General features: G+C 38.7%; 1 protein-coding gene across 1 annotated transcript in view; it reads left to right on the top strand.

The window, feature by feature from the left end:
• MIPEP (mitochondrial intermediate peptidase) overlaps positions 1-12,169 on the top strand; it is an 80,973-nt gene that overhangs the window by 46,141 nt on the left and 22,663 nt on the right. The window contains exons 15-16 of the mRNA XM_055701636.1: positions 687-761; positions 6,552-6,671. Coding sequence (XP_055557611.1) covers positions 687-761; positions 6,552-6,671 — 195 coding nt within the window. The remainder of the gene's footprint in view (positions 1-686; positions 762-6,551; positions 6,672-12,169) is intronic.

Below are 12,169 nucleotides of genomic sequence, written 5' to 3'. Positions count from 1 at the left end.
TTTGGATAGAAAGTTAAAAAGAGTTTGCTTAATGACTTGAAAAATGTTTCTGACGTTCGGCCTGTGGTGACGGATAATTTTATTGCCATAGATGTGGAATAAATTCAGCTTTGTTAAAAGTTTCAAAGGATAAATTTTTACTGTTCAGTATGACCAAACATTTTCATGTGGGTTAGAGCAGAAGGCCTCATGCTCTCCCAGTTGAAGTTATGAAAACCCTGCCCGCTCAACAGGAGTTATGTGGGCCTCTGTGTAAATTCAAGTGAAGTATGCTCAGAGGCCAACAGGAAAATCTATTATAATATCTGCTTTTGAAGATTAGTCAGGATGACCTGGGAGGACTTTAACTGCCCCATCTGTTCTTTATCTCTAAAGATAGTCATAATATTTTTAAAAGATGGATAAGGGAACATGGGATCAATTTACAGAAAAACAGACACTGAGACAGAGTGATTTCTTGATTGCTATGTAAATTACTGCCAATATCTTAATTGCCCATTTAATGCTTTTTTTTTGGAAATGAGATTTCCTTCCTCAGTGCAAAGCACTTCAGATATGTTTTTATTACCACCAGGGGTCTGTCTTTTTTCTTTCTTGCTGCTTCAGCCTTTTCTAGTAGTAAGCATACTATTTACAAATATACAACAATTGTAAATATGTTCTGACATTATTTTTTTTTATTCAAGCCACTGCCAAAAAACATGGTATCAAGACTATGTGAGTCCAAAAAGGTGTGTGCTGCAGCTGATATGCAACTCCAGGTATGTTTTTGCATTTTAATCTCTACTTTGTATCCAGAGCTCACAGAACATGGTTTAATTCTTATAATTTTACCAATTTTTTAATTTCAACATAGACCCATTATCTAACTATATGCAAATCAGTGAAAATTCATTTTTATATTAACTTTGTTTTTGTAAAAGTATTCTGTGTTGTCTGTTTAAACTAAATGCCTCTATCTGTAGTAAAATGTTGTGAAAACCACAGCTTTTGAAAATGGTTGGACTATCAGAATTCCCCAATGTGGTTTGAGTTTTTTAATTAATGATGGAATCATTTAAGGAGAGCTTGCAGTAGAGGAAGTACTGTGTACCTTTTGGATCATTACAATGTAGCAGGACTGAGAGATACAGGCTACCTTAGTAAAATCAAACCAGCTCATTTACTTACTAGAATGTGATTCAAGCTCCTTGTCTTTTGCAGCCCCAGTATGACAGTGGCAACTTGTTACTGCCATCAGAATTGGTGGCTGGGCTATAAGGCTCTAGGACTTCTCTCTCTCTCTCACAGTGTTGGGAGCAGTAATTAATTTGTAAACCTTTATTTTCTGTGGCTAGATGAGATTCATCAGTCATTCCCACAAACAAGCTATCAGTGTTGCTTTTCCTCAAAGGAAGGAAACTAGAGTTCTATCTAAAATGGGTGTTTAGTATTTTTCAGTCCTGCAACGACAGTTCTCACATGTGAACGGTAGCATTAGCATCTAACTCAGATATTTTTTTTACAGTGAGAGTCTGACTGCATTTAGTATGCTACAAGCTTCTGCTGTGTGATTTTTGTGACTTTGTTTTCTTCTTTGTTTTGTTTTAAGCTAGAAACATATAATTTTTCTTTTTACAGTAGACCTAGTGTTTAGGTGAGATAACTCTTCTAGTACCTTAATAAAGGTTAGTCATGATTTTTGAGATGTAGAAAGAAACAAATTTAAAGATCAGATCTTTGCAGTTCTTCACTTTGAAAAGGGCCCAAATGATTGCAACCCTCTAAAAACATGAGTTGTGCTGGTTAACTGAAGTTGATTTAAAAGAAAAACTTAGTTTGCTCTGTGCAGTTACTTACAGTGATTTAAAACCAATCAGAATACTGGAGTGTGGACCTGTAAATGTATAGGTGTCAGTTACACTGATCAAACCCAGACTTAACATTGTTTTTAGTGTATATGTATATTTTTCATTAAACTTAATGGATTTTTGAATTATGCTTTCAATGCAGCGCTGGCTGTCAGTGGCCAGTGTTGACTGTGCAGGTGTGAACAACAAGGGTGCTACCTGTGGCTCTCCCTCTGTGACATGAAAACTACTGCACCCTCTCTGCAGGTCTTGATTTTGAAATGCACGCTCCTGGCTCTGAAAAGTTCATATACAGAGATAATGAGAATCCAGAAAAAAAGGTAGCCAAGAATATAACTAATTCATATAGGAGGGTTTTTTTGGGGAAAAAACCCCACCCAATTCTGGATTGAAATAAAATTGATAATGAGAATGCTTAGCGGTGGATCTCTGTTTGTGAAGTCTACCAACACAGAATAATTTACCAATGTGCAGACTAATAACTACCAAAGTGATGATCCAGTACTTTCACATGTACCCATTCCTTTCTGGTGTGTCAATAACAGCTATATATAGATCTGGCAGATTTCCTGTCAGCTTTTAATATGTGTTTTCTGTAATCTTGTCAAGGTTTGAGACCAAATTGCGGTGAGGAGGCTAAATGGGCTTGGGTACCAAGAACACCTTAAGTCACAGATATATTAAAAAGTGATGTGGCCTCCCTGTCCTGTGGCAGGGGAGATTGTGTGGTCTAGAAGTAAGTCAGGGAGGGGTCATTGCGTTGGTCCCATGGGGTGGACTGTGCAGTCCCCTGCTGCTGCTGACCTTCAGCTGCTCCTGAGGTCTCTGTAGGGTCTGTCCCAAAGTGACTCCAGATGCCATAGCTTTCGAGCTTGGGAGAGAACACCCACTTCTGGTGGGCTCAAATTCCTGTGGGTGCCTAATGATTAACTGGTGCTGGCAATGATGCAGTGATTAAGCAGGCTGCTTGCCCTCAAATTACTCTTGTGTAACTAATGTTCAACCAGTCTCAACCTGTGTCAAATGACCACAATGCCACACTGAATGTTATTATTAATTTCCTACTTTAAGCACCATGTTCTTGGAGATTCCAAACATAATACCTGCAGACGTATGCACTGATTTCAAAGAGACAGATTGGCAGAGCCATTGGGTTTATTAGTTCAGAAAAAATGTCCCATAGAAGTTGACTGCATGGCAAATACAAAGTTCATACATTCCTTTGTATTGTTACTTGTGTAGATTTAAAAGTATAATAATTCATTAAAGAAAAACATACTTAAATCTGCATATATACAAAGTATATATGTACTACTAATGTATACCTGAAAAAACTGTGAAAGATGACTCTTAATACCTTTTCTTCAGACTTTGCAGAGTATATTCTATGTTGACAACTAGATGCTTTGTAAGCCATATTTGATCTTTAAAAGAAAGAAAAATGCTTACAAATTTTCCGTCAGTGGGAAAAATGCCTAAAGGTTCTTGTGGTCTGTTCAGAAAATAAGTCTATCAGCATGGGGCAATAAGAAATGAATGCTGGTTTTTCATCATGACTATAACACATCTGTGTGTTTTTGCAGCTCACATCATCAGTTACTCAACAGGAAAGATAGGAGTGCATCCTCTCATAAGGCTTATGCCATGTAGATTGAGTCCCTGAGGCTTTCAGTTAGTGGTAACTTCACTGGGAAATGCCTGACTTTTTGATATTGATGCAATTAAGCAGACAAGGAGCTAGAAAGAACTGGAATCAAGTGAAACTAATAAATACCATTGTCAGTGCAAAACAGAGATAGTGTGAAGACAGATAACTATTTGATGGCCTTTTAATATTTTCAGGTCTTTTAGGAAATGTGTTTTACTCAAATTAGAAATAATCTTGTAGCTACTGCTTAGTATTAAGTACTAAGCATGCTCCTCAGCAGTATCACCTAAAATCCTGTGGTCCTGGGATGTGTTTCCCATTTCAAAGACCTGTGTAAACATTCAGAACTGTGGTTTCTAGATGGGAATCCTCATGGCTATAAAGTTCATGCAAGTTTATTTTCAGGGATGGATTTTTTTTTTTTTTAACTATGCTGTCCAGGTGGCCTGGCTTATTGCTTTCTTCCCACGCTTTACATGTGCCAGGATCAAGGGAAAGCTTATAGCTGGCTTCAGTGACTCATTTCACTGGCCTTCAGCTGACATTTCCCCACTGCCCAGCTATGAATTGAGCTTTTGCTCCAGCTCCCTGACCACAAACTACTTGACTCCAAATTTTGCTGTAGAGAAGGTCCACTGCAGTGCAATCCACTCCATCTTGTGAGGAGCACTGAAGAGCAACTGCAAAGAGGTCCTAACAAAGCTGGGAGATGGAAAAAAGAGAATCAAGGCTGGGCTGAAGCAGGATGCTAAAGTCTCTTTGTCAGGTGCTGAAGTTCCTCATGTTTGGTTTGGGTTTTGTAGAGAGGGAGGCTGGTGTGAAATGACTCCTGCAGTCACAAAGGCCTGGGGTGACAGGAGAAAGTTTTCTAAGACTGTTTCATCAGGTAATTTTCAGATCTATTCATGGTACTTACTATTTGTCATATTCTCAGTCACCCTTGCTACTATAAATGCTATAGCTTTTGTTAAACTTTGTTAAAAAACAAGCTGGGATTCTAGAGACCAGCTCTGAGGTGAAAAGTAAAAGCTGAGGCATTGTGAAGCCTCTTTCTCTTCTCAGATAGGAGTAAAAAATACTGTAGTTGTTACAATCTAGTATAGGTTTTTCTTTAGAGTTTCATTTTTCATGTTATCAATATAATGATAGAAAATTTAGAACACCCGTGCAAAGTTTGGTTTTAAAAAATAAAGTACTCATTGTTTCCCATTTGGTGCACTGTCTTCATGGAGTTATCCTCTGAACAGATACTTTCTGCCTACTCTGCATTTGTAGATGGGCGATGTTAAGCGTTTGCATCTCTTGTTCAGTGTTGCTGTCTGGGACACAAAACATGCAATGTCATTAATGGCTGATTGTGCAAGTTTAGGTCTTACTGACCTCTTTTCTCCTTATTAGCCATGTAGGAAGCAAGCAGGAAATTTGGGAGTAGCTCCTGCAAGTCATGGCTTCTTCACCCCCTCCTTGTAACCCCCAGTTTTTCTTGAAAAAAATCAATTTTCATATTTATTATTTGTCAACAAACACCGTCAAAGGATTTATTAAGATTCTGTATGTTAGAAGACAGCTTATTCAAAGAGAAGAAATATGGTCCTTCAGAAACAGTCACAGTTTTGGGTGCAAGTATGTGTTGTATCCAGCCCAAATAAAAAAAAAATAATCCAGCCCCAAAAATAAAATGAATGCTGGATTCTGATAAATTATTAGCGTTCAGAATGGGTTTATACCCAAATTTCATAATAAGGAATCTTTTCACAGGTTGGGGGGATTGTGTTATTCAGATCACATAAAACATCCATTCTCCATGGACGGGGAATGCCTCCAAACAGCCTGTTCTGCATAAAATTTCTGCATTTTGTGGTTATAATTCCTAAACCAGTGTGTTTATCTCATTGGGAATGGTATTGCAGTGTCCTTGGGAGTGCGACTAGGACTGAAGCTCTAGCCAAATTACTTGCTTCATCCCTTGCACAAGAGCTTTTTGTGGCTTCCCACTGTCAATTTTCCTATGAAATGTTCCTACCACAGGATGGCCTGACCTGAACTCTCTGGCTTAAATATCTGGATCCACAAAACTTCTCAAGAATACCTTGCATTGCACAGCAGTGAATGTCCTCTTCTTCTGTCTTCCCTGCGCTTCCACAGAATAGGAAATCTTCATATTAAAAAAAGTTCAAATTAAAAAAAATAAATGCTGCAATAGTTTTCAGTGATGACACAGACTGAGCCTTGGCACTGTCTTCTATCCATGCTTGTTTCACACTTACTGTTAAAGTACCAGATACTCTGCTTTGCTATCTTTGCTTGAAAAATCTTTTTGTTGGTGCTGCTTTCCTGATCTCCAAACGCCTCCGTAATTTAGTCTGCTGATAATCTGCATGCTTCTGCAAAAAAATTGCCTGGGAACCAGCTCTTACCTCTGGCGAAGTACCCTCCTGGTACAGTGTGATCTCAGGCTAAACTTACACTGCAACAACTTATTGCTGTGATTGTGAGAGCTAAATGAAGGAAGCATCTGCCTTAATACTACTGTTCAAGTGCTCAAGCAGACACTCAGGAGCATCAGCACATCAGCAGCTCCATGTGCAGCTTCTTATGTTCACTGCCAGGGCCATAACTTGCCCCTGCAGATGGGATGTGTTCTTATGACTGTATGCACATGTCTTGGAATAGCTTATTTTGCTTGTCCATTCAAATAACTTTTAAGTAATTTTATTAAATCTATTAAAAAATATTCTTTTTGAAAAGCGGAATTGCTGGAGGGTTTTAGGGGCAGGGCTTAATTTTACTTAAAAATGCAGGTGATTTAGTACTGCCAGTGTTCTTGGTGATCTAACACGGATTTATGATAGGTCATGATGGTGGTTGTTGTACTCCAAAAAGCTGTTTTTCTCCTTCTATGTTACACTAAAAATAGAAGATGTACAAAACCATATATATTTGAACTCTTTCCTCTCCCTGTCTTCTCTCTTCTGTTCTTTTCTATTTCTTGTCATTTGTTGTCAAATGCCAATGCTATGTGCCGAAGACAAACATACATTTTGTCTCTTCAGGTATTTTATGCTGTCTTGGACCAAATCTACCATGGAAAGCATCCGCTAAAAAAGTCAACCACAGAAATTTTAAAGGAAACACAGGAGAAAGTTTATGGATTGCCATATGTACCTAATACAGTGAGTAGAAACAACGACTGTATAAATTACACCTCTTTTTTGATAGCATGTTAGTAGCCCTTCCTCTCCCTGCCCCTTGTCCCACACACTCACATGCTTGTTGTATTGTTAGGTTAAAAGAATTTTCTTTCTTTCAGCAACTTTATCCAGAGTAGGGTGTTGGAAATTTTCAGCTAAAAATCAAAACTTAATTAATGTACCCAGTTTTGTACAGGTTTAGTCTTGTCATGCTCAACTTGATTGCTTTTTTTTTTTTTAATTATCTTAAGAAAAGCACTGGAAACAATACATTGGAAAGAGGGTTTATTTTAGCTTTACAAAGGACTGTAAAAGGCAACAAAACAGTGCTGCATGTTGGTATTTGTATACTGTCAGTATCAGCATGTGAGAGCAAGCCAGTGTGAAGTAGGACTTGGAAGTGAGTTTTTCTCATTGTACTGCTGTGACCTTCAGCATGTCACTTACTTATCCTTTTATGTGGTATCTGAAAGTGTTAAAGCCTTCAGTTCTACTGAGTTACATAGTTTTGATCTTCCTGACTAATCATGCATTTGTTCTGTACTTCATGTGGCATCCAAAGGTGCAGGTTGCATAGATGATAGTCAAGAATTTCCTGGGCTGTCTGAAGCTGAATTCCCAGCTGGAGCTTGGCCCAGATCACTGTTTGACAATTTTTTTCAGCATACCCAAATCCTTTCTCTGCTTTCCGCTTCTCAGGAAATGTGCTTTTCTATATAGCAAAAATGTGAGTTCTGTTATCTGAGAAAGGGTATCAGGAGATCTGTTCTTCAGCCCTTTCCGCATTGAAACCGTACTGCCTCTGCTGGCCTGGCAAAGGCAGAAAAGTGAGCGCAAGGTGTCTTCAGAGTATGATGTCTGACTTCTTAGCATTTTGCTAAGAGGTGTTCAACACCGTTCCTCCGCAGGTGTTAGCTATCCAGCGAATGGAAGTTTCCTGCTTCGAAACTCAGCCTGCATTTTTTGTTCCATTTAAAATATTTTTTATAAGTTGTTGCCTTCAGAAGAGTGTAACATCTTGTAATGAGCTAGCCTCATTATGATGAGGGATAGCAAGTTTTGCCCTGGAACTTTATCCCAGCAAAATTATGTGAACTTTTGAATTATCAGAAGGTCTATGTTCTTAAAATTTATTGAATGTAGAATTAGTGTGCCCACACAAGAACTGTAATACAATTTAGATTTCAGTAAAACTTAGTGAAAAAATACATTAAAAGGATGTTAGCACTCTGTAATTAATGTCTGTAATTTTGCTTGCTGCCCTTTGCTCCTCTTTCTTCCACACTTAAGTTTGCAGTGTAGTTTGTAGTCCAGATTAAAAAATAAATGTCTTGAAAGTAAAAGTGTTTTAAGTGTGGAGAGGATATTCCTTCCTTTCATTTAATTTCAGAGCTAGACATTGAAATACAGTAAGAGAGGCCAGCTTTTATTTTCATCTGTCATTTGGCTAGGTACTTAGATGGCTGGGAGAAAAAACAAAGTATTTTGATTATTTGAATTTTATCTGCTCTCTGTAGGTTTAGATTCAATTATGAATTGCTAAGTTAGGCTTGTATTATCTTCAGTGTGTAAAAGTAATTGGTGAATATCTTAACTGCATTAATGTGATTTTTCTGTAGTAGCATTGTCTGTTGGGGCTCCAAAAGTGTCCACTATTATCTCTTAATTCCCTCTTACTGCTTTTGACAGGCAAGTAAACTTAGTAAATATCCTCTGAATATACTTGGGCTTCAGTCTCATTGTGCAGACTCGTTTTCTGAAGTAAAGGCACAGCATGTATCTTCAGCAGATGAATTTCTGTCTTTCTGAGGCACAGCTCAGATAATAGGACAATTTTTAATGCATCTTTTTGTTCTAGTACTTTCAAAATGAGGCACATAAACTACACCTAATAAATAAATGCTGCTGTATCTGTGTGTTGATACCTATTTTAAGGTAAACCAAAGCATCGTCCTCAGCAAATATCATGTCTTATGTGCCAACAGTAGGAGGGATAGTGGGACAAAAATCCTGTCAAAGTCTATTTGCCATTCAAATAGGTTTTACAGGCATTGGGGCAGTTAGCATTGCATGCAGTAGTATTTACATTGGCTGCGTTGACACAGATGGTTGCAGAAGCTAGTGCCACATGCGAGGAAGAATCGAGCAGACTGTAGACAGACAGAAGCACAGAGAAACAGCAGTCCACAAGACTTCGTTTTCCTGAAGAATGCAAATCTCGATTTCTGGCTGGCCATTGCTTATCTGTTCAAAAGTACACAGCAGTACACTGCTGGCTCCTGGAGGATGAAATTCCACTGGGATTGCTTGGCTCAATTACTGAATCCAGGAGCTGACGACTGCCAGGCAGGGGGCAAGGAAATGTATCTTGCCTGTTCTTTGAAGTGTCTGGTGGTTTTGTTGCCAAAGGAGATTTGTGTTACTGAGTTTGTCTGGGTTCTTGAGTCCTTGTGATGCCTTTAAAAAGCAATCAGTCCGCCTTTTGTCTCTTTTAAGAAAGGAAGATAAACCAAGTAATAATGACCACACATTTTCCTGCCATTTCTTCCTGAATGTACTTGGTGTCAGAATCTGTGCACTGTGGGGAATTTAGGACTCTGCTTTTGTTCCAAACTTTTCTTCAAATAGTAGCTAATTTCTCATCTCTTGTGAAGCCAGTCTCCATTTACTGTGGCCTGCTTTGCAATGGATAACAGTGTCTGCTTTTAGAGTATCTCCCCTGGTCTCTTCTAACTTCGTCTCCAGGATGCCCAGGGAGACTTTTAAAAAAGTATCAGGTGACCCTTTGATCAACCTGAGACATGATCAAAGTTTCTCCCCATGATCTATTGCTTAGTCCCCTGCCTGTCCCCCAGGTTCAGACTTGAAAACTACTTCCCTTTGAGGCAGTCATCAAAACTTAATGATACACCATTGTTAGTCCTGCGCCAAGCATAATAATTCCTATCTCCTGCTGTGGGTTTCAGTTCAATATTGTAACAAAAAATGAGATGCAGAGTGAACAGGCTCAGCAGTGAGAGTGGAGATCACAGCCTCCTGCATTACAGGAAAGAGCTCCCAATAATGAAGTGTTTTTTTTTACAATAAACACCAGCTGCCCAAATAATCATACGCGAATTTTCTTTGTGAAATATTGAATTAGTTTGAATTATTGATTCTTATTTTCAAAAAAATATTATGGATTTACATGTGAATTATCTGTCCATCATGGTAACCTTTGTTCATTCTAATCTGGAAGTTTGGTGAGAGATGCTGGTTTGACTTGTGACTCTGAGGAAAAATGGTTTTGAAGGCTGAGGCACAGTGAATCTGGGTTCTTTTGTACATTGCTGCCAAATAGTCCCTTTTGCATTTTTTAAAATTACGTGGCCTTCAGGTAAGATTTTCTTCCAGAAACAGAAGAATTTATTGTGTGGTAGTTGAATACAAAGTACAGTGTTGGAATTAACCCACATGCATCATTGTAATTACATTTGATAGGAGGGAACATGTTGGTATGTTCCTTTTGGTTTTTTTTGGAACGCTAAATAATTTGCCGTATACCTTTTTGCTCTAGCATGTTAAGGACATAGTAGTTCAGAAGGACAATCTCTACTGGTGGCCTAAAATTTATATCATGTTACAGGTTTAATTATGCTTGTACACTTTTGTCCAGAGTGCAGGTTTCTCTGGCAGCGTGAGAACTTCTTAATGGCCTAAGGTTGTTAGTGATTGGAGAGACCAAAACACCTGTGAGACCAAATACATAAGCCAGCCAAGTTTGGCAACAGAAAACAAGGCAGGTATTGTTACAGATTCCCTAGAGGGAAGAACGGTATGAAAAATGGTGTATCACCAGTGTGGTTAGTCTTTCTTCTTCCTGCAGCTGGGGGGACTCTGCTCAGACAGGGATACTGACCTTGGAAGGCTTCACCTAGATCCTTGTCTTAACTTGCTGAGGTTGTGTCTGTCACGTTCCTGACAAAGGAAATCAATGGATGAGATGCCCAACATTTGGAGTGCTTGCTGAGTGAGGCTGTCAGGCACTACAGGAAGACATGGCTTGCCATAGGTGCTGAGAACACAAGGATTTCATTAACAAGGCACATATAAAGGCATCTGGGAGGTTGGGCAGCTGAAGAGGAGTTGCTGTCACTAGATAGAACTAGCTTCTCTGAAGAGAGAAAATAGCTTCTGTACCACACTGTCACCATGTGCCCAAGCCCCCTTTTTATTTTATTGAAGAACACCTGAGAGCAAGAGAGTAGCTGTATGGTTTTTTCCTTCTTAGGAGCCTTTTCTTAGGAGTTTGAAGGTGGCCTGACCTCATGCTTAGTTGTGTTAGCCAAGCCAGAATCCAAAAATGGAGACACTGTGGTTTCTGAAGTTCTGCATTGCAGTCTTGTACTAATCATGATCGCTGTCAGTAGTGGTGCTGCAGTGGAGAGTATAGTTTTTAACAGTCCAGTTCCTCAGCTTACTGAGGGCTGACTGGCAATTTGAGTGAAGTATCTTGTTATTGAATCTACCATCTGTGTTATTGTGGCATCTGTTCTCTAAGGGTTTCTTGTTAGGTCTTTGGAGTGACCACAATGTGTAGTTACAGCTCCGGTCCTGTATAACGTTTCACGTGAATATCAGTAACACCACGTAAAAAGAATAGTCAAACTGAGCAAGCAAGGAGGCAGCTGTCTTAAAATAAATAAGCGATAACCCTTAACCTCTGAAGGTAAAAGTGGTTTTGAATTCGGAAAACTTTACTCAAGTGGTGAACATAAATCTTGAAATTATTGGTAAGGAAGGCTAAGTAGTGGCTGCCTGTTAAACTTTGAACTGTGATTTCACTTTGTGTTTATTTTATCTAAAATCTTTCCAAATTGGTCCTAGATTTATTTAGTTAAACTAATATAACCTTAGAATCTAAGCAAAACTGAAAGCTAGGTTAAAGGAGATGAAAAAAGGTAGAATTTGGTGTTGCTGGCAAAGAACTTTTAAATGACCAATACTGGGTTGAGGATGGCGGAATAAAATTTGTGGTACTAATCAATAAAATGCTGAAAAGAACTGAGTGGGAGAAAAAGCCTGTATATTGGAATATCTGAGAAAAGGAGGTTATTAGAAAAGTGAAAGCCATGTAAAAGTTTGAAAAACAGGGGACTTGGATAAGTGCTAATGAGCCAAAAGTAAAGTTGTGGAAGTTGCAGCTTAAAAACCAAAAATATCAACAATGATTAAAAAAAAAAATATATCAGCATCCTGGTTTTGGCTGGGGTGAAGTTAATTTTCTCTTTAGTAGCTGGTACAGTGCTTTGTTTTGGATTTAGTATGAGAATAATGTTGATAACAGAGATGTTTTAGTTGTCGCTAAGTAGTGCTTACTCTAAATCAAGGACTTTTCAGCTTCCCATGCTCTGCCAGTGAGCAGGTGCACAAGAAGCTGGGAGGGAGCACAGCCAGCGCAGCTGACCCGAACTAGCCAGGGGGATATTTCATACCATAGA

The sequence above is a fragment of the Falco cherrug genome, chromosome 2, assembly GCF_023634085.1.
Source record: "Falco cherrug isolate bFalChe1 chromosome 2, bFalChe1.pri, whole genome shotgun sequence".
Taxonomy (NCBI): domain Eukaryota; kingdom Metazoa; phylum Chordata; class Aves; order Falconiformes; family Falconidae; genus Falco; species Falco cherrug.
The sequence above is the reverse complement of the archived record's forward strand: the minus strand, read 5'-3'. Positions and strand labels throughout refer to the sequence as shown.